Source organism: Mercenaria mercenaria, chromosome 19 (assembly GCF_021730395.1).
Source record: "Mercenaria mercenaria strain notata chromosome 19, MADL_Memer_1, whole genome shotgun sequence".
Lineage (NCBI taxonomy): Eukaryota > Metazoa > Mollusca > Bivalvia > Venerida > Veneridae > Mercenaria > Mercenaria mercenaria.
Window position 1 is genome coordinate 44,245,865 of NC_069379.1, and position 27,438 is coordinate 44,273,302.

The following is a 27,438-nucleotide window of genomic DNA, read 5'->3' on the forward strand; positions in this document are numbered from 1 at the left end:
TCTCCCAAATGATGTGATAAACTTGTACATGTACTTGTGGGAAGATTAAATAACAGCGGAATAGGCGGGACCCTAATTAACAACTTGTCCGTATGTTTTACTGATGACCTAAATGCACACACAAAGGGCCTTAATATATATGAATAAAATGTCGTGCGCTCGAGATAAGATGTTGATCGCACAAGATAAGATGTTGATCGCTCAAGATAATATGTTGATCGCTCGAGATAAGATGTCGACCGCTCAAGATAATATGTTGATCGCTCGAGATAAGATGTCGATCGCTCGAGATGAGATGTTGATCGCTCAAGATAATATGTTGATCGCTCGAGATAAGATGTTGATCCCTCAAGATAATATGTTGATCGCTCAAGATAATATGTTGATCGCTCGAGATAAGATGTTAATCGCTCAAGATAAGATGTCGTGCGCACGAAATAAGATGTTGATCGTTCGAGATAAGATGTTGATCGCTCGAGATAAGATGTTGACCGCTCCAGATAAGATGTTGATAGCTCGAGATAAGATGTTGATCGCTCAAGATAATATGTTGATCGCTCGAGATAAGATGTTGATCGCTCAAGATAAGATGTTGTGCGCACGAGATAAGATGTTACTCACTCGAGATAAGTTGTCGTTCGCACGAGATAAGATGTTGATCGCTCAAGATAAGATGTCGTGCGCAAGAGAAAAGATGTTGATCGCTCGAGATAAGATGTCGTGCGCACGAGATAAGATTTTGATCGCTCAAGATAAGATGTCGTGCGTACGAGATAATTTAATCTTTAAAAAATAAAAATGTCCTAAACATACCACCGTATAAAACTGCCTATAAAAAGAAATAAAAAATGCACATAACATTCACCACATGGTAGTGTCTAAAGGAAACACTACTTAACTACTATTGAAAAAGAGAAGGCAGTTTGAAACTTAAGAATTAATTGCTAGTCATTAGTGTGTATATGACGTAATTTACGCACTGCTGAATTCTTTATTTAGCAAATAACCTTTTAAATAGATAAATTTCATATGTTTCTTGAGTGTAAGACGTAAATCATTGTAATTTCTTTCATTATAGCTGGAAGAAGTAGAGAAATTGACTTACAGAAATAAAAAAATAAGGTGCATATATGTATCAAGATATTTAATAATTCCGCCATTTTGTTTTTGTCGCCTTTTTCATCAAATATTTAAATTCTCATAATTTTCTCATTCTTATGTCAGTTTTGAAAATTCATTCACTACTTAAGATTATTTAAGACATCTTAGCACACTAGATTAACGTAAGAAAAAAATGATTTACCCTTTAAGTTGCAGTGTCAATGAAGTCACACAATTCAACCGCGCATGCGAATAACTGGTTTATATGGTATTAAATAATGTTGTTTAAATAGTCTGCAATGTTTTGCTCTAACTTGACAGAGACATTACAGGGTATTTCTTAACAAAATAGGTAAGTTAGTGTATTAGATATCAAGTGTATAATAATACATGTTCATGAAATTATATGGTGGTCCGCAACGCGACGGTAACGAACAGTACCTGTCAACAAAATACAGGTTCAGTACAGTACAATTGTCGTTTTATTATATCTTCAAAAAAAAAACCTCTGCATTGTAAACAAAAGGAATGGATTTTCTTGAAGGAAAAGCGACACGCTAGTCTTGACAACTTTGACAGAGAAGTATTTCAAAACGAGAAACGTAAGTAAAAACGATACATAAAGTTTTAAAAAGTCCCATTTACAATTTGAACCTATAGCTATATTCATGTATTACTTCATATGCAAGCTTTCGGATACAAAATAAAGTTACAACATTATATTCAAATAAGTAAAATTTCTGCAAAAAAAAACATCTTAAACGTCTTAAAATAAAAATATTACACCTGGTTTACTTTCCAAAATATGTCATATCTGTAGGGATAACGCATATTTTTTCGGGTTATAACGTCTGCAGAATCCTGAGGGTTTGGTTGGTGCCCGAGCCAGTAGGGCGAGGGTACCAACGTATCCTGGGGGATTCCGAAGATGTTTTAACACAAAATGAACATGCGCTAACGCTATTCTAGCATAAAACGCGAAAAAACTAATAAATGAATACATTCTACCTCAACGTCATTAAATGTTCATGAAATGCGCGGGAATATCTGAGTTGATGTTTCACGTTGACGTCATTTCCAGTTTCAGTTTATTTTTAATACAAGGCCCATAAGGGCATCTGCATGGCATAATAACAATTTCCACAAAACAGTTCCAAGGCAGTTCAAACATATTCAAAATGATAATTCTATCTAAGCGTGGCTAGACATGTGAAAATATAATTGATTATAAAGTTACATTTAATGGAAGGTGGTACTATTACCTTACCTTTTGCATAACATTTTTAACAAATAGTGCAAGTTTTAATAATACAGTCCTTTCCATTTGAATTATCCGTTTTGGGGCCGTAATACGTTTACGCTTTGCCATGGAACGCGCATATATAAAAAGGTGTTATAACAGCACGTGAGCGCGAGAATCTCTCTGTTAACACACGTTTTCTCTCTTGTTAAAACACCCCAAAAAGCGACAATAACAGCAGTTTTATGCTAGAATACATGTTTGTGCGCAGATCTACGGATCTCTGAGTCGTGAGTTCGAGCCCTGGGCGAGGCGTATGTTCTCCGTGATGATTTGATAAAAGACATTGTGTCTGAAATCATTCGTCCACCACCTCTGATTCATGTGGGGAAGTTGGCAGTTACGTGCGAAAAACAGGTTTGTACTGGTTCAGAATCCAGGAACACTGGTTAGGTTAACTGCCCGCCGTTACATGACTGAAATACTGTTGAACAAACGACGTTACAAAAAAAAAGAAAAAACATGTTTTTGCGCACACAGGTTATCGTAAAAACACAGCTACGGGTATGATGTTGTTGACTTATTAGCTTCTGATAATTGTTTACACTGTCACGGTATTTTTATTATGTGTCAAACAACGTTGCTTCATTTTCTCCTCATCATCATTTTGCTTGATTTTAAGGAGACAGTACCCAAGAAACTTTCGTAAACCATAGCTTTATCATTTGAGGTTCCTGGTGTTAAGTAACGTCCATTTAAATTAGCATGATGGCAATTGTTATACCACCAACCACCATGGTTATAGACTGCACAGTTATTTCTGTCGTGGTCATAAGTGATGAAAGCATTGCCTCGGTGGTATGGACCGAAATCGTCTGGGCTGAAAACTGAGCAGACAAATGTATAAGACTATTTTAAATAATCAATATTGTATCTATATATACCTATAAAATGAGGAGTTGCCTATAGTAATATTTAATAAACTGAGTCAAATATACAGACGAAATATTACTGCATCTTTTGTTGGCTGCCTTTATATCGTGGTTACTAAATGCAATTTTACGAACAATGAAAATTTCATAAAGCTCCTATTTTGACATGCTTCCGTGTTTCTTCAGTTTAGATAATTATCAATAGCGACACACCAAAATATAACACAAGAGGGTCATGACGTCCCTAGACCGCTCACATCAGTTACGCTGCTTGCTTCAACAGTTTTGTGTATGGTTATGCAATAAAAATGTCTGTACAATTATTATGAAGTAATACCAGTTTTTTTTTCTGACAAGAATGTTTTAAAGGTTTCTGCTAAATAAGTACGAGCACTTTATATGTATTGTGTGTGTGTGTGTGTGTGTGTGTGTGCGTGTGCGTGTGCGTGTGCGTGCGCCTGCGTTCGTGCGTGTGTTTGTAAACGCTACCAACTGGGTATATTCGTATGAATAAATACCAACAAACCGGGAATACGCCAGGAACCGGAGAATTCCCCCATTTCAATCTAACAATACCACGTTAATCCTGACCTTGAAATTAGTTGTGTCTCGAAATTTGAGCCTATCCTAGGCGTTAGAAATTTATTTCCCGGTATGCAGTCGTACACATATCTCGCACCCAATCAGAATTTTACCAGAGTGTGTATTCTTCGCCGTTTACTACAACTCGTAGTATATACACACAAAAGGATTAAATTATTATCACTTATTTAACATATGTTTTCGTCATTATAAGCTAATCATGCTAATGGGTGAAAAGATAAAATGTTGATTAATAAATATCAATTACCAATTAAAAATGTTTCACGTTCCCAAGACAGTTTTAAATATTTATATTTCCGCATATCTTTTCCGGCTTATTGTTTCACCAATGAGATTTTATTGCTACACTGATAAAATATTTTGACAATAGAAATATTATACCTGAGTATATTGTGATATACAGGAGAGCACCACTCAAAATGTGCAATTTATTTACGAACTATCAATATATATTGTGATAAAGGACATCGGACATTATGCTAGGGATTTTGCCCTAAGTTCAATGCTATTTCTTGAGTTCAGTAGCTGATAGTTTTATAAAACAGCTTCAAATACTGATAAATAAGTTATATTCCTATCAAACTGTCACAAAAAAATAGTTTTATTTCATATTTGTTTTCTTGAAATGCGAACAATTTGTAACTAAGGGTCATATTTTTGAAATATTTGAAATGTGTATTTTTAGTTAAAATAAGCATTGGTATTTAAGGTATGTCTACTGTGAAATATTTTAACACAATAAATAAACTTATACCATGCAGATTATCAGTTTTATTGACATTTTTTAAAATAAACAATACGGAAAAAATAAAAGTGGAACAAAACTTTTGGTCCCTAACTGTAACTCAGTTATTTCCACCCGAGTGCCCATGATAACACTGATGCATTGATCATAGCCTATTGTTTGCTTTCTATACATCTGTTGCTATACTGTATTTATACACATGTACAATACTGACCGGGTATTATGTGAAGGATTATTATTGAATACATGCAGTGGTGTAGCTGGCCATACATTGGCATAGTTGGCCTTTTTCAGTTAAAACGGAGGGGTGCAGGAGACTGCCTATTCCACTGTGGGTTCAGAGATGCCTTACTTTTAGCATTTTATATCAGTGGAACAGAACTTCATTAGCTAGTATCAACATTTATATATATATTCTTGGGGTGTCTGTGTTAGTTCTTTGAGGTCCTTACTAGTATTTCGGTTGGCTTCAAAATAAGTTTCAGACGTGTGAGCGAATTGATGTTAATTCTGGTGGTGTCAGTGTTAGTTCTGGGCGAGTCAGTATTAGTTCTATGGGTCTCAGTGTAAGTTCTGGAAGCAACTGGGTTAGTTAATGAGATGGTGTCTGGTAGAGTTCTGTTAAGGTATAGGATGCTGGATCGAATAAAAGCAAATGTTGCTCTTAAAATGCATTATAGGTTCACTTCAACTGTGTCCTACAAAAGGTAAAAAACTGGCACCTAAATGGCACTATTCCCATAGAAGTTTGTCTGTATTTCTTTGTCATGTTTACGTTGAAGACATATATGTAATATGTCGAGTGTGTGTGTGTGTGTGTGTGTGTGTGTTCGGGTTTAACGTGTTTTTCAACAATTTTTCAGTCATATAAACGACGGTGTCTACTTGTAGCAGTGAGCACAATGCCCAACTTTATAGTGCTGCTTCACTGGAATATCACGCCGTAGACACGTGACATGATACCCCATCCAGTCACATTATACTGACACCGGGCTGACTAGTCCTAGCACTATCCTCTTAATGCTGAGCGCCAAGCGAGGAAGCTACTAGTACCATTCTTTACGTCTTTGGTATGACGCGGCCAGGGATCGAACCCACGACCTCCCGCTCTCGAAGCGGACGCTCTACCACTAGGCTACCGAGGCGGTGTGTAATATGTCGAAGCCACTTGCTTGGTTCTTGACTTATGACAGATGCAGTTGTCTCAATCTGATGACACTCAATCGACGGACTTAGACTGTCAAGAGGTAACAGATCTGATTGAAAAATTCATAAGGTATACTTATAACGATCTGTCTGCTTTCTAGCTTGACTTTCTATGTCCGCGATTTATTTAGTTTAGTGTTTTCTGTGCTTGCAATATTTACAAAAATGAATAAAGCTTTAAGGTTTAGGAAACACATGCAATAAGTGTCAAATATTTATGTAAAAATTTATTTGCTGACACCATGTACGTAGTTTTTTTCAATTTTAAACACTTTCCCACCTGTAACCAAGTGCCAATTTTTGCAGCATACGTATATAATAATTATTTACAAAGGCATGTGAACTATTTTGTTGCGTCACTGGGGGGAAAGATGTTTAAAATGTAAAAATGATTTATGTTCATATTTTAAAAGAAAAGAGAATGAGAAATGTCTACAAAGTCGTCATTTTTGTTCATAAACTTGTAAAATGAAGTCGCATTTATCAAGAAATGGTCTTCAACTATCGTAACTGTGCAATTTCAGAAATCTATCCCTATGTCACTTTTTCCTTAATCGGATAGGCAATCTTAATAGGAAAATGTCCGAGGTCCTTCAATTAATTTCGACTTCCAGTAGTGCTCAAATAATTATGCATTGCTTATTGGAAACATATTTCAGTATAATTTCTAACAAGAATCTCTTTAAGCTGTTCGTAAGTGTTACTGTAATATGCTAACAGATGACACAATCTGAATTTGAATACTTCAATAATGTTATTAAATTACAATGTATATAACAGTCTGCCGTTTTCTGTGTGTTTTATTCTGTTAAGCATGCAGAAGAACAGGCAACAACAGATAACTTTGAAAGTAACATCGTTTGCAAACTGCAGCTGCTACTTACAGTCGTCCATGACATTCCCGTTTGCTATTTTGGTCCTCAAAAAGTAAAGTAGATACTAATTCCTCTCAAATCAGTGCACTGCATTTGAAAAACAGCTGCAATTTATTTTTAGGCATTACCTCCTGCAATGTTTACATAATCGGCTCTCTACTAGTAATGTAATTATCTATTTGTGTTCAAGAGTAATTAATACCACAAACCTAAAGAATTTTAACACAGCTTTATTACTAAAGTATTTGTCAAATCGAGAGACCACATAAAACATAACATTAGTACATTAACTGATTTACATTATTTACTACATATCAATGAAAAAGGATACAAGGATCTGACTCAAGTACGTTGTAGATACTGTTTAAAACATATGAAAATTCTAAAGCTTAGACCATACCTTACTCGTGCTGTTGTATAAATACAAATATTTAATGCCAAACTATGGAACTCCTGAGACACCAACTAAATACATGTAAAACAACAACAAAACAGTAATTGGGCTTGTATTGGCGTGCAAAACAAAAAAAAATTGGATATTCACGTTACGGACAGATTCGTCCTGTTGCAAAATTGTCACCAGAATCTGAAGTTCATAATTTTAATACTTTATAGTTCTACAGAACCTTCACGGATTTGCAATATTTTAATAAGCGTCTTATCTTTGTTTACTATCGCTTCTGTTTCTAGAATTATACAAGAATTAAAATTGTTCAGCATGGGAAAATGTGGACAACACTAAAACGTACGTTTCTGTATATCAATGTCACTTAGATATCAAATCAGACGGTTTATTATAATTTATTTTGTGTAAAGTATGAAATCTCAAAGTCTAAGTGCATTACTGACATACCATGAGTAATTTTTACAAAATACCTTTGCTCATCAACCTTAAGGAGAATCCTTCATCTTTATGTATGAATATTGCATAAAGTTATCTGCCCGTGATGTTTTCTTCCTTCAGAAATTTTATTTGCATTGAAATACCTTTTTTTCTGGGAAACACAAATATATCATAATCATGAAAATACTTCGGACATAGTAGTTTAGATTAAAAAAACAACAATATCAAATGCAATTAAAATGCCTATCACTACTTTCATTTTACTTATCCTTGATCAGAATGACTTTTACATGAGCGTTCAGTTACTACTTGTACTTTGTTTTGAAAGAGTCGTACACGCCAGACTCTGCATTTGGTAGAAAATACCAATATACATAAATCTTATATCGCGGTAAATTCAGCAGTTATTTTAGTTTTCATGCTCCTACTTTTGAAATGTCATACTATATGTATATTTTCGTGAATGAAACTCTACCAAGCATGCTTAATATTGTTTGCTATGAAATCTTGAAGCGTGTCAAAAAGAAAAAGTGTCACAAAATTTGGGAAAATACTTTCCAAGAGTGGGATTTGAACCCATGGCCGTCACAAATTCTTGAATATTACCCGTGTAAAGCAAACTTACCAGTGCAGCCTGGTTGTCAAAAAATAAAACAGAAGCAAAACTTTTGTATAAGAAATTCCTTTCCTAACCAAATATATATGACGGAAAATGGTGTTTGTTTTATTTATTTTTTGTGTTTATTTTATCAGTCGTAATAACATGACACAAAAGTACAAATCACTTTTAATTCAGTGGTAGATCCTTCCACAAACAAATAATATTACAATCAGTAGTTAATAAATTACATGTTTAACAAGGGGTACCGAGATATACTAATTATAAATGGGTTTGAGGCCACTTGATATTCTGACAGAGAAAGCCGATGCATCTGTCTGGAAAAAAAATGAACGAAAAAACTCAATCAGCCGAGAGCAGAAAAAGCCTAGTTGTAAGAGATAATTTTCTGAAGCTTAGAGCGATTTTAAAGGCTACTTCAACTAAGCAAATGGCGAATAGTGCTGCAAGAAAAGTAAGCAAAGGGCAACACTGTTGTGAATAAAGTGAAATTGACTTGAATCTTATCAAGTCAATGATTATGGCAAGCGTAACAGTAACAAGGCAAGCTAGGATTGCCAGAACATCATAGGCAAAACCTAGAAACGCAACACGGCAAAAACTTGGCAAGCGCAACAATAATTATAATAGATAAAGACTGCGGAAATCTGAAGGCAAGCACTGTACATAATGCAGTCATATATGCATCTTAACCGATGCAAATGAAGCCATAACTTCAAGATCGGTCTCGAGGAATGTACAACTGACTGATAAATAAAAAGGAAGCTTGATCCGCTCTCAGCTGGCAGAATTTTTTCCGCTATAATAAATTTTACACATTTATCCCCCAAAAATGAAGGAATAGTTTAAGTTTTTAATGAAAGTGTCTCTTTATATAATCTAGGTAGAACTCCAGACCGACGGCATTCAAGTGGATGCTATGTTGCCTCCAGAAGTTTGTAAAGACATCAATATCCGGGACTATGATTTTATTTTTCCGGAAGAATGCACTAGATATTTCCTCCAGCGATTCACTCGTTTACGATTTCCGTCCATAACAGACCACCGCTTGACAGCGCCATCCCATACCCACCTGTGAAGAATGTCCACGAAAATAATTGTACTTGTAGAAAAGGCGGTGCGAAGGTATTTTACCTCGCATGCAGTTATTTTCTTAATTTGAAAAAATGGAAGTTAAATGACAATTACTTCAGGTGGCAAAGAAAGAAGAACTGCAGCTTCTATGAGAGCCAGCGTAGACCTCTAAGGCCCACCAGGCAACTAGCTTACCTGGTAAGCGAAGATTTTGTTTCCCTGCGGTCTTGGTTCTAACACCTGTCCAATAGAGGATCGAATCACCGAAAACCAAGACGTCTAGAGATACAAAAATCCAACATTTATTGTACCCTTCAACTGGCTTATAATCAATTTTATTCGACAAACGGAGCTAATGTTGAATATAAACCTTATAGGAATAAGAAGACCTTTTGCGTTATTATTTCTGTAGAAATACCTGTAGCGGCAAGGTCTGTCCCTCTACCTATTCTGAAACTTTGCGATCTATAATGTCCTGAATGATATTTTGTTTCAGCCATGCATTTGTTAAGAATCTCCGAAAACTGAGAACTTGTGACAGGAATACCGCTCTCGTAACAAAATAGGGAACCCTTGATGTGTGGCCTGACTACTGTATGATTTGATAACGCCTTTACAGGGCAGAACTGATGGTTTACTCTTGGTATTTTAATGTGAAACGGATTACCCTGTTCCAAGTCAAATTTGCCCGTTTGTTCCGAGAAATAGGTTTCCTATAATAGTCCTATAAGATTTGCTTAATAACGAAATGGGCAATAAAAAGAATAATGTATGGTGGCTGATTTCTGCCAGTGTCGTTCTGTCGTTCTGGCGCCCCCGCCATAACGAAAGAACGACGTTTTCCTCTTTTGGCGTTGTCTCGTTCTGTCGTTCTGGCGCCCCCGCCATAACGATAGAACGACGTTTTCCTCTCATGGCGTTGTTTCTTTCCCTCGTTCTGGCGCCCCCGCCAAAACGATATAACGAAGAATGCAACGCGAAAGAACGAAAAACGACACTTATAAACGGCGCCCTAAAAAACGTCGTCTTGGCGTTCTGTCGTTCTGGCGCCCCCGCCACAATGACGGAACGAAACAACGCCAAATGTGAAAATATCGTTCTGGCGTCATGGCACAGTGTTGTCATAATTTTCGTATTTTGTTTAAGCCCATTTCTACTGTTTCATAAATAGATAGATACACCTTTTCACGGAATCCATACAAGTTTGGAAATGGCATATATCTTTCATATTTCACACTTCATTTCATTCATATCACCCGGTTTTGTTTCAAGCTTAAGTTGAAAAATAACAGCGACTTAGCATATATATCCAGCTATAATACTCAGGTTATTCAAATTTGGAAAATATAAACATACTGATAAAAACGGTGGAAGTTTTTATCTAGTGTTATATATGTATACGGTTAAATACTTAAAACATCTTAGCCATATTTTTACTCTAGGGGCCTCCGTGGCCGAGTGGTTAGAGTCGTTGACTTCAAACCATTTGCCCCTCATCGATGTGGGTTCGAAACCTCATTTAGGGCATATAATTCTTCACGTGAGGAAGCCATCCAACTGGCTTACGGAAGGTCGGTGGTTCTACCCAGGTGCCCGCTCGTGATGAAATAGTGCACGGAGGGGCACCTGGGGTCTTCCTCCACCATTAAAGCTGGAAAGTCGCCTTGTACCTAAAATTGTGTCGGTGCGACGTTAAACCCAACAAAATAAATAAATAATATTTTTACTCTAAACATAAGTAGATATTTTTTAATGCGTTCATTCTAGCTTTAATGGAAAAGAATAATATCAGAAAACATGTTGTTATATCCACTCCCTTTGTGAACTACATGTTTAAATATGACGAAAAACTGGGTCATCAATTAGCAGCAAACATAATAAACCTTAAGATACAATTTTCAAAATGACATTAAATTATATACATATCATAAACATGATGAAATCGGCTAAGACCACAACAACAGCCCCTTAAATATGTCTAAAAATAGATTTTTTCGTCGTATGTTTCCGCCACACTCCGTGAAAATCGAAAGTTGCCGAAAATGAATACAGGCACGATATGGGGATTAGGAACAACACAAATGGCGGTCTCCACTAAAAGGGAGTGACTCCGAGTTACTCTGCCGAAACATGACAACACTGCGCATGCTCTACCGGAACGCGCCAAAACGCCAGAACGATATTTTCACATTTAGCGTTGTTTCGTTCCGTCGTTGTGGCGGGGGCGCCAGAACGACAGAACGCCAAGACGACGTTTTTTAGGGCGCCGTTTATAAGTGTCGTTCTTTCGTTCTGTCGCGTTGCATTCTTCGTTATATCGTTTTTGCGGGGGCGCCAGAACGAGGGAACGAAATAACGCCAAAAGAGGAAAACGTCGTTCTTTCGTTATGGCGGGGGCGCCAGAACGACAGAACGAGACAACGCCAAAAGAGGAAAACGTCGTTCTTTCGTTATGGCGGGGGCGCCAGAACGACAGAACGACACTGGCAGAAATCAGTCACCATAATAATGAGACTTGTTGGAGCTGGCCAAATATCATTTAGGTTTGTCTGAACCGTTAAACACATTCAAAGCTACTTGATAGGTTGAGGGGGAGTTGTGCGCTACATCAGACAATATTAATTGCCCGGCTCTTAGCTGAAAGTATGCCAGTGAAAGACTTGTACCTGACGAGGGATTGGATCCGCCCCTGGAGCGCAGTCTCTGAACCTGTCCCAGTGAAAACGAGACAATGAGTCACAAACTGTATTGTAACGGCCCTCTACATGACTAGCCTTAATATGGGTATTTAGCTGTAAAGACCTTTATGAAAGGATTCTCACGAGACACATATCGCGTTCTGACTTCGATGACAGCTTATTAAGAATGTGAATCAGCGCGATATTGTCGCAGTTAAATTTTAGCTTTTTGCTTTTCAGTTCATCGCCCAAAATGAGCAGAACGACAACACTCGGAAATAACTCTAAAACGGTAATGTCAGACGTTATGCCTAAAACATGCAATGAATCTGGCAATTTAGCATTACACCAATGAGTTTTGAAAAATATGTCATTCCTTTCCCGCCCGCGCTATCGGTAAACAATTGAACGTCCTCATTTGTGATCCAATAGCGGTCATGAAAAACCGATATTCCATTGTAATTTTGAAAGAAGGTTAACAACATTTCTAGATCAAGGCGGATCTCTTTTTTTAGTTCGAATATGGTAATTTGGTTAAGAAAGACCACATGTTGTATCTATTAATCGGCGAATAAACGGTTAGCCGGCGACAATAGCTCGATAACAAAAATTCAAAGAGCCAATTAGGGACTTCATTGCTTTCAAAGTTGTTTTTGAATTAGATAGCAAATCATGTTTTGAAATTACTTCTTGTAATTTTGCGAACGGAATTCTGACTACAATTTCACCCGAGTCCAATTTCAGGCCTTAAAACACCAAAGTTTCGACAGGACCTACCATTTTGTCTTAGGCTATTGAGGCCTTTAATTCACTCATTGTCTCTTGAAATGTATTTAAGGCGGAGGCCGCGGACTCGGTGTTTTTTCACAGCCTAGAAAGTCGTCCAGATAATGGATCAAGTTTTCCGATTTAATCTTCGATTTAGCAAAAATTCTATATACATAGCTAATCTTTCGAAAATAATGCAACTAGTTGATGCTCGAAAAGGAAGAGCTTTGTCAATGTAAATCTATTAAGGAAAGCGAAACCCCAATAATACAAAATCGGATGGGGAGACTGGTATTAAACGAAATGCACTTTTAATGTCGACATTAAACACTCTGCAAGGACTCCCTAGGTTTTGTACTAGCTTAACCGCTCCATAGAAACTTATATATTGAACAGAGCATAATTGATAGACTCGCCAGGAGGATAGGAAAAGTGGTGAATTATCCTGAACTCCCCTAGGGCTTTTTAGGCACGGGACCAATCGGAGATGCGATTAAATAAGAAAACGGTGGGTACTTGAAAGGACCTGCCATCCTACCAGCTTCAGTTTCAGTGTTTATTTGAATTTTAATAATATCAGTGTTCAACTTTATAGATTTCAGATTTGGAGAATCCCTTGTCTTACGAGGCTCATTATACTGTAATGAAAATTTGTTTCTAAAATAGAAAAAGTGGAAACTCCACAGGTCTTTCAACACGACAAAAACGAAAATGTTGCAGGCTCGGTTTGAAGCCATTTAATCGAAATGCCGCCTCATATTTATCAATAGAGTGCAATTGTTTTTTCACGACTGAAACATTAGTTTGGGAAAATGCCAGATAAGATATGTCCAAATTACATGGCTCTGGTGAAACTAGTTTATTTTGAAGGCTGACTCAGGCCTTGACCTCTGAATTGTCTATAGTAAGGGCGGGCTCGAAAGGGTTTAGGCGGTGCTATAGCTTGTTTATGTTGAGATTGATTTCTCGGAAAGGTTACAGCCGGATGTGATTCGCCACATATTTTCAGGTATGCACGAATTTGCAGTTAGGCCATCTACAACTTGCTAGATGGAAATCATTGCAGTTATAACAGAAAGATGCCGAAGGCATAAAATTGTTCCGCACCTGGATGCAACGCCACCAGAGGTCGTTATTAATGACTGACCAAGGGGAAAGCAAGATTGCTAGGCAAAGACGGAACTGTTCGTCATAGATCTTCCATGCATATCCCCCTGACGCCAGGTACACTTCCTAATAGAAAACATATAATGAAAGAGTTCATAAAGTTTGTCAGAATAGGTATACAGATAAGTTAACGCCTATATTAAAAACGCGTCTGTCCATCTCTCAACTGAACAGATTTTTTCTTTTACACTCCTGTTTGGACGATTCAATATGACCGTCTGGGCCAACTAACCTTAGAACACAGCCGTTACAAAATTCAGTTAGCCTTACTGCACCTTTCAAAAGTAGCGCTAAATTAACGTATTCCCCTTTACAAATTTGTGGCTTTATATAAGTGGGGACATGAGCTGCCAGGTCATCGACCACTAAGCGCATGTCTGGCGGATTTGATACCATGCCTGAAGAGGAATAGAATAAAGACAGGGGAAAATTAGCAACATTCATACCCCGGTAACTTATATCACGCTCTAGATTAAAACTATTGGAAATTGTTCTAGCATGGTTAGTTTCCGTAGGTAATAAACCAGACTTCCTAATAAGGGTTTCGAAATAAATAGTTAGACCTACCAACATCAGGTTTTAGCAAGTTGTCCTCCTCTCCTCCTCCTCCTCCTCCTGGACTAGATCGTTCCGGGTCACAAGCAACAGCAGGTCTCGGGGGCGATGAATTCTGGCACTGTTTTCATCGGTCAACATTCAGAGGAGCGACGGGAGCATTCCCTTCATTCTCCTGGGCAGCAATACTCAACATTTGCCCTACAAACTGTAGCACCCCTTGTGACTGGGGCTTCTCTCCCCCTCTAGACATTAACTTGATGGCGAATTCCACGACCATTTGACATGGCAAAAATTTAATTTCTGTACTTAATGCGAATCCGAACTTGACAATGCTTTGTCGGTTTAAAACATAAAGTGAATCCCGCATGGAAGTTTCGAGCTTATATACCGCTATTCTAAAAAGAAACCGTTACCCGGCTTAATCTAGCCAAGACACTACATCTTAGAGTGCCGGGACCAGGCTGATTTACGATAAACTCCGAACGAAACCAAAATGCTTAGTAACTAGCTAGAGGAGTATCGAATAGCCTTAGCAACGGTATAGTAATGACAAAACGATGTTGCAGAACTTTTTTTCTTGATAAATAATTTAAATCATTTTAAGTTCAAAATAATTTCTAATATATGATTTGCTATTTTTCCTGGGCAAGAAATAGCGGTGCAAAAATTGGGAAATGTGCCATTGTGGAGTGAACATTAGCCTGGTATTAAATTCTTGTCTGCTCATAACAAACCTGAAATATTACTTTGCAAATATGCGCAAATGTTTTTAATTTAGAATATCAAGTTTTCGCTAGACTAATATAGGAAAGAAAAGGGAAAATAAAAATAATCTCCCTGATTAAATGATATGTGTTTGCCTCAGATCTATATCATTCAAATTGATTACCTCTATTCTTTTGTTTTTGTCTTAATCTTAAGACATTGTTTTCACTCGTAAGCAGTTAGTGAAGCAATATTCGCGAGGGTCATGGGTTCATATCCTACTCTGGGAATGTCGTTTTTACCATTTTGTAATACCTTTTCTTTTCTAAACTTATCATGATTTAACAGCAAACGGAGTTTAAATCATGATAATGTATACAATGTTTATATAATAGTAATACACTTGAATGTAGGACAAAAACTGAATATATGCTGAATTATACCCCGATCGGGAGATAATCCCAGTTGGTTTTCTGTTAATTTCTATTGTACTCGGCATAATTTCCTATAACAGAATGATTTTATAGGAACCACTCATATGTGTAGTATACTTCTGAAATTGGTAGCATGTTGGTCTACAAAATTGTGTATGTAAATCAATACTTTAATTTAAACAAAATTGAAGGAAGCTATTGTATACCTAGGGAAAAATTAATTAAATCATGAAGAAGAAACTACGGTATACAGCATTCACTAAATATCGAAATTCAAAAACAGTTGTTGTAAGCCATGCAAAGTGACTGAAGTATAAAATTGATACCAGTTAAAGCATAGGAAAAGTTCCTTCTAGGTCACATCTATATTAATACACATGTATATATTGATCATCTTGTAAAATTTTGGTTGCAATGTCTGGTTTAAATATTGGTCATCAGTATGTGGAACCCCAGGATGCGGCCATAAAGACAAGACCATTCTACCTTATTGACATACCGTACCCCCACCTACCCCCGTTTAATCAGGGTGTCATTGGCGCAGTGGTGAACAGGTTGGACTAAAACGCCAGCGATCCGGATTTGATTCCCGGTTGCGGCTGATATCCCGACTAGTGTGCAGTGCTGGGTGAATTAGTGTAATTGTTTCCAGCAGTATCGGTCTAGACTGGATGCTGGTAGGTAAATATGACGCCTGTCGTGGGCTCGGCTGGAAATCAGTTGTTTCATCCATTCCAGGTGGGGACTTTCGCCGACTACCCACGTTAAACAAGAAACTTTACCTTTACTTCTTAAGCGCCCCTGGGTCTGTTATATTTTGCACCAAGGGTGCATTTACTTCTGTACCAAAATTTAAAAAAAAAAACACCAAAATTTTGAAAAAGAACTATGTTGTTTTCTACTACCTAAAATGTCAAGTAAGTATTTCCACTAACATAAATTGTTAAATCCAAGAACAAAGTAAATCCGTTACCACTTTCACTTATTATAAAAGTAAATACGGCAATTGAGAATACACTGCCTATACACATTTGACCCGGTCGTGAAGTGTACCATTCGATGCGTGAATTTGTTGCGCATAATCAGAGGGTCGCAATGGGGTTTGTTTTTCACATATTGACCATGCATTCGAATGTAACGACTTATGTTAACCTTTGTGACAAATAAGATGTTTGATATGTTTCATAAAAAGCCATATCCTCGGGTTTAGTAATATGAAATCCGCGGAGCGCGTTCTCTCAGAGTCGCCTCAAATAGAAAAGACTAATTTTAACGTCAGAGGTTATTTCTAAGGTCACGGAGTTTGATTGGCCAGCTTGTAATGACAATAGCTTTCGAGGTCAGTTGCTCAGTTAAGAGTGACTTACCAACTCTCAAGAGAAGGAACAATAACCAGGTACTGATTTGTGCTATATTGTGTATCTTCATCGTTCTTCGATTGTTCTATGTCTTCTCATAAAACAGTAATTTAGTATATACATTTAACACGGACAACTTTGATTGAATAGCAAAGGATTGATGTTACACTAACAAACAGAATGTAGAATTTCCTCGATTTACAGACCCCCTCTGTGGTCGGGTGGTTAGAGTGGCTGACTCAAAACCTATTATCACTGTAGCCTCATTCTGATTGAGGAACATGGGTTCGAGTGAGCCCTGCTACCAAACATGCATCTTTACGTCAGAAAAATGACTGTTTTGTATGGAGGATGGGAGTGCTGGAACTTCCCAGGAAAATGTAATGGCTAAACTCTATGCCTGACATAACTGATAAACTGTTGAAAACAGGCGTTGAACCCATCAAATGAAATGAGATCCCTCAATTGACTTTACACATATATATGTTATGCAATAGGTGCTTCCACGTACACCATTTTAATAGCTAGTCTTCGTTTCGACTATACACACTCACACGTTTAGTTGTACACTTGTAGATCTACCTCATTTAGTCTTTACACTAATTTCCCGCTTCTGAGACACACACAGTTCCACAATTCGCCCGGTTTGTTACACGTGCACCTCAGTTTGTTTAAACACGAAATTCCCCGTTTTGAATGTGAAAAGTCTTTTTGCAAAATAATTAAAGATATCTTCAATCTAAAGCCTCGGATAATTTAAAAGTGATAAGAATAAGAGTTGATAGAAATATGAATGTAGTTGCTATAGAAATAAAGACGTTCCCGGTTGGTGGGTTTACATCCCCCAGTTGATAGCGTTTACTTGTGTGGGGGAGAGTTAAGACGTTAGAGTAATGATGTGAAATATTATTTACCATGATATAGTGGGACCAGAATTGTAATACTTACTTCTGGATGAAGCTATCGTTCTTCCTAGGTGAAGTGTGTACGCTGGTCCGATGGAAAGAGAAAAATTATCAAAAGTTTCGTAACCCATCGTACCATTTGGTGCTTCTAAATCGATACGTAAGTAAGTGGATTCTTTGCTGGCAATTTCTTGAATATAACGCAAACCTGATTTGAAAAGTTCTTAATATTTAAATATATGAAAAATTATCTTAATATTATTACAATCATTGTGCAATTGAAAAGATATCTTACGCGTTCTGCTATCACTAGAATAAGCTCAAGAACAATTTATTTTGTCTCACTTAACAGTTGTTAATAAATATAATTTGGAAATAATCATAATCTTGAGGATGACGTAAAATGAAATAAATATGCAATCATGCTTCAGTAACTACTTAATAACAAATTGAAATAATGTGCATGCACGTGTACCGATGTTTAATCCTGACTTTTAAAATATATAACTAAAGTCAGAAGATATCATTGTTACATAAAATTGGAGAAAAATTACGTCGAACTTCTAAAGGTGGGATTTACATCTGTTTTAAGAGTGAAATTTTTCATATATTTTGTGCAAATTTTAAAGCGATAACGACGTCATTGTTTTTTAATTCTTGTAATTGTTTTCTGTTTAGGATTTAACAAATAAAATTGTGTCATAATTATGTGTTGATAGTTTTGAAATTGGAATGTCTCTATTTAAGTACATTTTATAGACACTTAATTGCAGAAAAGAATTCTAGCAAAATATCACAATTAGTTCATTTCTTTTACTGAATTTCACTTGGAAAGAAAACACAAAATCTACCACGGAAGAAATAATAAAATTTGTTATACATTATACACGAAGTGAACAGCAACAAGGTACTTAGAACGCTCAAGAATACGAGTTGTTTCTCAACTCATACTGGGACGTCTTGATAAGTGTGAAGTTCAAAGATATACCGCCCACACTCAATTAAAGGCCATGACTTAAATTTTTCTAAAGTGGTATTTAGGTCTTCAAAATGGTTATTATAATCCGGAGCAATCTATTTTTAATTGTAAATCTGTATGCATGGTAGTCGTAAGAAAGGAAAAACATTATTTCATTGAAAGCTGCAGTGTTAGTTTGTGCAACTTTTCCAATGAGCAGTACATATACCTGGCGTGAATATACAAATGTATTGTTTTTGATATGCTCATTTGGACGCGCATGGAACTTTCAAGTTAGATAAAAAGAACTACACACCTAGCCAAAATTCTGTGTTTAAGTCTCCAAAGCCATTTTCATAATCAGACAAATTCCTGTAGAAATCAACAGTTCCGTTAAAGCGATACTGGAAGACCTATTGGAAAAGAAATGCATGAATACATTGTTTCTCTACCTTAAAATATTGTGAATACGTTATGACGTTGATCATTTCATAAATCAAAACAGAAGGAAGAATGTGTTGATAATTCGGTTTAATGTAATTATTTTGTTTTAGAACTGTATGTACGAGGAGTGTTCGATATGATTTGCTTATTGTCCTCTAGCTCGATATCCACGTGGGGCACGATAAAAGCCAATACCTACCTGTATAGGGTTATTCAATACCTACACAACGGTGTATAAATGTACATGTTAGACTAAGTGTAAGACATAAAATTTGCCATTTGAATACACGCAATCATTGACCACTGTAGTAAAAATGGTTGGTAGAAGCGTCGACAAGAAAGATGAAATACGGGCTTACATCAAAGCTCGCTCAAAACTTGGTTGTTCTTTGAAGCAGCTGATGACTGAACTTTCTACTGCTTATGGACCTTCTTGTGTGTCTTATGACACAGTTCGGCGGTGGAAAAAGAAATTTGAGTCTGGTGTAGAGTCCATCAAAAATGCACCGAAATCAGGTAGGCCAAAATCTGCATCTCGTAAAGAAATCGTTTCCAAAATAAAGGAAATCATTGAAGGAGATGCCAGATTTACAGTTCGTGATATTGCACGAAAGGTAGGCATATCACTATCAACGGTTCACCTTATTTTGAAGAAGCATTTGAAAGTCAGAAAGATTTCTGCTAGATGGGTGCCACATCTGTTGACTGATGAGCAAAAGAGGCAACGGATTAAAGTGGCCAAAAAGCTGCTTCAAATGTTTCCAAAATATGACAAACAGCAGTTTGCCAATGTCGTCACAGGTGATGAAACCTGGGTCCATTATTTTGAGCCCGTCAGAAAGGTTAGCAATAAGATCTGGGCCACTAAACACAGCAAACGCCCAATAATTGCCAAACGTTCTTTGAGTGCAAAGAAGGTTTTGTATGCAATCTTCTTCTCTGGTGAAGGAGTCGCAATAAAAGTGCCGGTGAAAAAGGGCAAAAGCATCACCGGAAAGTACTACAAAGACGTAGTACTGAAGAAACTGAAAAAGTATTATCAGAAACGACGCCCTGCAACTGGTTTTAAACATGTCCGTCTTCTACATGACAATGCCCCCGCTCATACCTCCGCAATAGTTACGGCGTTTTTGAAGAAAGAAAAAGTAACTGTTTTGCCTCACCCCCCGTATTCCCCAGACCTTGCCCCATGTGATTTCTTTTTGTTTCCGAAATTGAAATCATTCCTTGCTGGGCGGAAATACCAGTCCCGACAGGCACTTGGATCTGCCATTCATCAGTAGCTTATTACTGTGCCCAAATCAGCGTACCGTGACGCCTTCAAGAAGTGGATACATCGGCTGAAACTTTGCATTTCTAGCCACGGGGAGTACTTCGAGGGCATGAAATGAGCCCTTTTGGGCTAACTTGAAATTTGAAGTCTCCAGATAGAAATAAGCAATTCATTTCGAACATCCCTCGTATAGGGTCTACCAATGAATATTAAGCATTTCCTTATGTAGGAATTCAATATGCCCTAAATAGAAAGGTTAAAACAATTTCGCTATTTACAATTGGAGACATACATTTTTATATTCACACAATAATTATCAACATTCTAACTACAAAGGAACTAAGTAAAGTTAAGCTTACGGTCCAACCTCCGCCGTCCGTGGTCATGTCGCAATACACCTCGATAACTTGTTGTGTTTTCCATGTCCTGACTTTATAGATGCCGTCTATAAGTGATTGGTTCCCGCCATGACGCAAAACGTCTAAACAGTCTGATAGCACTAAAACAAAATAACACTAAACACAATCTATTATCAAATACATATAATTATTTTCCATTGATTTTCAATGAACCGCAATCATGCAATATTTTTTTCCATATTGACGTGGAAAGTTTTGTATCGGACGTCATCCATGGCGTCCATGCGCACGTTGCGAAAACAAGTTGACGTCATTTTCGCGGAAAATATTGATATCGTTTATTACATTTTCGGAAAAATTCGTTTCGTAATTATCCTGTCGTTAGTTACAGAACGATAATTTAGACATAAATATAATATATAATTATTTGACATTGGGTATGTAATAAAAAGGTTATAAACTTTGTATGTGGATATATGCACTCGTTCTTTCACGGATAATATTGAACTCTTAAATTCGCACAATATTACCGCTGCAGAACTCGTTCATATATCCACATTCAAAGTTAATAACCTATAAATTATCACGCATTGCATCAAAGGTGAAAGTAACAAAATTACAGCACATTATTATGTTTTAATAGTGACCGTATCTTTAGCTAGGTTTCGTCGATGTAAAAGTGTTGTATGAATACAAAAATGTATAGAAACACAAACAAATGATGATGAACCTGTTCCCAAGCGTGTTATCAAAAAACAAAACTATTGGTCTCATTGCAGCGTAAAATGTATTTTCATAAGAACAAAAAGAGTGTATATCAACAAAATATTTAGTGGGAAATAATAAAAAAAGTTATAACCGTTGCCACGTATTCCCGACATATAAGGCATAATTAAAAGTAACACTTACTACTTTTACATCTGGGTCCACTGAATCCTTCATAGCATACACAGCTGTAAGTTCCGATGTCATCAATACATGTTCCATTATTGCATGGGTTTGAGCTACATTCATCAATATCTTAAAACGTAAACACAATGTAAATCGGAAATGAGTTCAGATTTCTTTTTGGTCATACAATTTGTAGGTTGTAGAACTCTTGAAAACATTACTATCTAAGGTGTTCTATAAATTTAAATGCTTATATGTTCACACTAGATAAAATACTACATGTATTTTGCATTATAAACAGACCTAAATTTGCAACTAGTTTGACTTTAAGATAGAGAAACCATTACTTCGCTGACAATTTTGTCCACTGTAGCCAAAGTGGCACGAACAAACGTAGCCGTTAACACTGTCACTGCAATTAATCATAGAGTTAAATAACAACCATTTCTTAAATGTGTTATTTCGTAAAACAATGTCTTCATCCAGACAGACAAAATGTATTTGTAGAAATAATATCATGCATGGATAAAACATATACATCGTCCATCTACTGTGGAACTTTGATTAAAAGTAAAATTATAAGAAGTACCCTTTTCACAGAGAGCTCCATTATAGCCGTGGTAGCATTCACATTTGAAGTTTCCTCCGTCCAATGTACAGTTGCCATGATAACATGGACTGGAGCGACAGGGATCTGAAGGATGAATTGAATTTAAATTAGGTACATGTATGTGATCATAGTTAATGTACGTACATGTATGTTTAACTTCTGTTCCGTTAGGTTTACGCATAAATTACTTTTGCAAAAGATCTTATTGAAGGAAATGGGTACCTATGACTTTCAAAGCATGTCGGGTTTAAATTGAACGTGAATTTTAAAATTATACCTCTTTGGTAGCACTAAAAACAAGTTTACAAGACATTGCAACCGAACAGAATTCTTTATGTACTCCACCGGCACTACAGTTCAGTTAAAGACAGTTTGCCTGCTGCAGTTTTGTGTTTTGACTTGTCATTTTGCGTTGTTCTTGTTAGAAGTGTAAATATTTTCAATAAGGGATTTACGACATCAGTTAATCTGTGGTTATCTTCTCCTATATCAAATCGAAAAATCGATTCAGATATTTCATTTTTTTTATTTTATCATTTTAGAAGTACTATAACTGTGTTTTCATTCGAGAATAGTATCAACATTTGGAATTGGACCATAGCAATTTGACCGATTCTTGTTAATCATAATGGTTCATACATAAATATCCTTTATCTAGAACTGTAAAATTGATTCTAAACAAAATTATTTTTGCATACATGTATATATGTATATGGACAATACATTATTTTCAAGATATTTCAAATAATTATTACACAGTTGTTAAGAAGTTGTTCTAATGCTGCTCTCTCAGACAAATTGTTTCTTTTAAGACTTTGAAAGTATTTTATAACGCAACAGACTTCGCTGACGCCAGATTTCATGTTCAAACAAACCAATATTAAGACGAGCAGTCGTGCAATCTTTGTTGCAAACATCAACTTCACAACACAAATCACAGATGTGTTGTCCATGACTCCTCTTCTCCATGCCAACATCCCGTTTACCGATGATAGCAACGTGATTTTCCTCTGTTGATTTACAAGCCTGTAATAATTCAAATACAGTTAGGTATATTTCAAATATTTGTATTGACATAGTTCTGATCAGGTCACTTTAAACTCGTGACAAATACGGTGAAGGTTAAAGCATTTTTTTTTCTTTTCTTTGTTTGTTTTGTAGTTAATTATTCATCACAAACAAGTAAGATAGGAAAATTCAGATACATGTAATAAATGACAGTTACTTAAGTTTTCTAAAATCAAAGGCTTGAGATATAAAAATGTTTTCTTGAAAATTTAAAAACTGGACTAGTCCACATGATAAATAGTGCAAGAATAAACGTTTTGACATTATATAAAAACGGTAGACATCATAATGGTACGAAAAGGACCTCACGTGTTTTGATATGCAGCGGCTAGTATAAACAACATCTGAAAATACATTCTTCCCTACAATGTTACACACCTGGAATGTAGAATCACATTTGGTTTGATAGCAGTGATGTCTTTTTCAATACGATTTTTGTTTTGTATAGACGGCATTTTTTCGATTTAACGAAACGTGAAATATCGGAGTGGTGTGAATGCAACTGTTTAAACAATTATGGTTATACCTACCAATAATTCAAGCATTTTCACATAATAAAAGGCCTTCATGATATAAACTCAAAACTCGGCTTATTCTACGATAAACCACGACCGGGAACTTATTATTTCTTAAATATCAATAAAGTGTTCTATTAAGCACCTTTCTACGCAATCGACTTCCTTTTACATATTCAAGAAAAAGGAAAGAGCTAACAGCCTTTGAATAATTGGAAAATACAAAGAAATATACAAACCTCGCCAGGCGAACAAAATTCTATGTCATGACATCTTCCTGTGGCGGTATGTAAAGGACAGTTATAACAGATAGGACCTCGTTCTGCTGGATAACCTTTGAATATAGACAATGAATGTCGAGTACTACATGTACTAAGTAAGATACCTGTGCTGGGTATCTATTTAATTGTTTCAAATATAAATCTAAAGGTTTGATATCAGGATCTCAAATTACATGAATGTATTCAATTAAAATCAACAGGTAAACTATTTTAGTGTGGATACAGCGACCATGTGTTCGACTGTCAGTTCAAAAATACGTTTTCCTTGATAATTCGCTGATTACTACATGTTTGGAGCCATGCGCTTCGGCCTATGCCTCATGTTGACAAGTTGTAAGTTACTTACATTATGTAAGACTGGCTGACCACTGTAACTGACCAATAAATGTTGACCAAAACACATTTTAAATAGAAATTGTACAGTTTATCAGATACTCTGCAATTCGTGCTATTTTACAGAGTAAAATTAAGTAGCACTACGTATATCATACAAATTTACAAATTAATGCAACAATCATTTTGACTGATAATTTGATTTTAACCTAATTCCAGACGATGAAAACCGTTACAAATTCGTTCATTATACCCAATTTAGAATATGATTAATTAAAACGAACATTTATCAATTTTACAAAATTGCTAATTTTAGTTCACACAAAGCCTTTCTATTACCTACCTTGTTCACCACAACCTTTTGAGTTACAAAGATTGGCAGATCTGCAACACTCAGAGCACGTTATAGTCGGTGACTGAAGGATACTTGTAAAGTTGCTACAAACCTATATATGTATAAACATGTTTGCATTAGCACTTCGTTTTAAGAAATAGTCATGTCAGTTATTCTTGAGAAGTCATAACATTCGAAGAACTTGTTCTAAATAATGTTTACTTCAACGTTTTTCAGATCTTAATAAAAAAAAGTGTCTGCTGTTTAAAATAGATTTCTTCTTGCTATACATTCCTTGATCTCAAAACGTTTTCAAATAATATATTTTCTGTTAACATTGTAAACTATTCTGTTTACCCTGCACTAGATTCCATTATTGTATTTTAACTCGTGTGCAAGGCAATCGAAATGTTAAAAAAGAATTCTGAAATTATCAAACTCATTAAAGCATACATGTATGAATTATACAAATTAAAGACGGTATAGTGTAAATTGTCAACCAAAACAAAAACGAAGACTCGTGTTCCACTTCTCTGATCAAACCCATAAAACGGTGTTTGTAAAGTTGTATGAATGATTAAAATACACATAAACATAATGTCAAAGGTAAATGAAACAAATGGTAGGACATCGGTTTGAAACGGTCAGTAGAAAAGACACCACTAAAATTAAATACAAAAACTTAACTCTAATTCCTACCGTGTTGCAGGGTAATGTAAATACAAGTTTTTCCCGCCAGGTTAAATCCTAAAGCTGCAGTCTTATGTTATCACGTTAAAAACAAGAAAATGTACCTTATTTGATAGACATCCTAAGTTATAAACATGTTCTCCAAACTCATTCAACACTTTCTCGACACTACATAACTGGAAAAAAAAATATTATATTAAAATTTTCGAAGGGACAAAATACATTGACACCTATATACATGTTTATTACGAAACCATTTTTTATACCAATTACGCTAATTGTATCTCCTTTTAGAAGTACTAGATCAGCGGCCCTCCAAAATACATTACAATTATAAAATGCAGAAAGTATTTGTAACACAACATTTGCATTTACAGGGTAGAAATGGTCAATGTTTCAGGTCAATTTGATATGCTTATATGTTCAAAAGTTGAAAGGTAACAGTTACCAAAGAGCTTGCGCATATAATTGTTTTCAAAATATCTCTTTATTCTTCACAGAAAAAAAAACAATTCTTTACTAATAAATAAATATAAGGTTTTGAAAAATGCCCTTTGCATTTAAACATGTAATAAATCAATATGAAATAAAACAGAATCTTACTTTCTTAATCTTCAATTTGATACACAAAAAGTAATAAAAGATAAAGGTAGATTTCCCGAAAGCATATAGCACCTTCTAATTTCGTTTTACTTTTCCCACTGGTTTTTACATACCTCCCCATCATAACACTCCACTACCTTGTTACATATCCGCGGCGTTGGAACACCATCGCATTTCAAACATGTTAGTCCTTCAGCTGTCAAGATTTGAAAACCGCTGTAAACTGCAGTGTAGTGCTTTATTACTCTAATTCATTGTTAGTGTATATATTTTGAAAAATCTCTCTAAGCGATTTCTAATTTACAACGTTTTTCTTTCAAATACTTTCCATTCATTCATTAATTCTTGTACTATTGTAAATGCAAAAAAATGTGTTTCCGATTTAACGTGTAAGCATAGTAAACCAGTTGTAAACAAGTAATAAAGCGAGCTGATCATCAAAATTACATAATTATGTGTTGCTTTGCATAAGTTATAATAGCACTAAGACTTACCATTTTGAACAAAGAGCAGCACTGTTATTACAGCTAACGCTTGCATCGTTTGTCCTGAAATTGGTAAAATAAACAAATTGGTGCTGAAAATAGTATCACTAATTCGAATTAAAACAAATGATAACGTTCAATGTCTATTTCTTGTGCGGTTCGAAGATACAACTAATTAGAATATTGTAATCCACTTAGTTTCTTCTTGTAAAATGTATTCCAGAACAAATAATGAGGATAATGAATAGCACCATACAGTGGGCAATTAGACACTAAGTATTGATATTATCCTTCAATTTTGCTAAACCCTTGAAAGATCATTCAAAATAAAATAAAGCAAAAATTATAAGAAACCAATCTGCTTATGAATTATTCATACAAGTATGTAAATTCATACCTTTGGTTTTATTTTACTTACCTTCTTTGTGTTTGTTCTGGTAAGATGTCTTGCACAATCCGAATCAAGTTAAATACAAATTAAAGACAGATAACAAAAAATCAAAAATGTAAAACAAGATATGAAAATCTATGTTTTATCTAACAACGTAACTATGTCCCATGACATACCAATAGTACCTATTATGTTTAACTCTAGTGTTTTTGTTATAGTACACAAATTACAGGGTTGATATTCCGAATTCGTGTGCGGGCAAACAGTGCTATTTTATTGCCTCTTCAGGAGAAATGTTACTATTTCAAGTATGTTTTTAAAAGTTGATGACTGACAAAGCAGTACGTTATCTTCACGACTGCATAGTGATATCATAATGTAGTCTTCTTTT

General features: G+C 35.7%; 1 protein-coding gene across 1 annotated transcript; it reads right to left on the reverse strand.

Annotated features, from left to right (window-relative positions):
* Positions 1–438: 438 nt before the first annotated feature.
* LOC128551045 (neurogenic locus notch homolog protein 2-like) lies at positions 439–27,376 on the reverse strand. The gene is made up of 14 exons (XM_053531333.1): positions 27,075–27,376; positions 26,666–26,719; positions 26,285–26,367; positions 25,673–25,744; positions 24,888–24,990; positions 24,170–24,264; positions 23,725–23,793; positions 23,223–23,373; positions 22,327–22,431; positions 21,756–21,866; positions 20,847–20,986; positions 19,087–19,183; positions 17,856–18,020; positions 439–3,228 (listed from the first exon to the last, which is right to left on the reverse strand). Exons 2-14 carry the CDS (start codon positions 26,709–26,711, stop codon positions 2,987–2,989), a joined length of 1,479 nt encoding a protein of 492 aa, XP_053387308.1. The 5' UTR covers positions 26,712–26,719; positions 27,075–27,376; the 3' UTR covers positions 439–2,986.
* Positions 27,377–27,438: the final 62 nt, after the last annotated feature.

Coding starts and splice junctions, on each gene's coding strand:
- LOC128551045 (XM_053531333.1), bottom strand. CDS start 26,711: ATGCAAGCGTTAGCTGTAATAACAGTGCTGCTCTTTGTTCAAAATG. Junction 26,368..26,665: donor GCTGCTCTTTGTTCAAAATG/GTAAGTCTTAGT, acceptor AAATCTTGACAG/CTGAAGGACTAACATGTTTG. Junction 19,184..20,846: donor CGGACGGCGGAGGTTGGACC/GTAAGCTTAACT, acceptor CTTTTCCAATAG/GTCTTCCAGTATCGCTTTAA.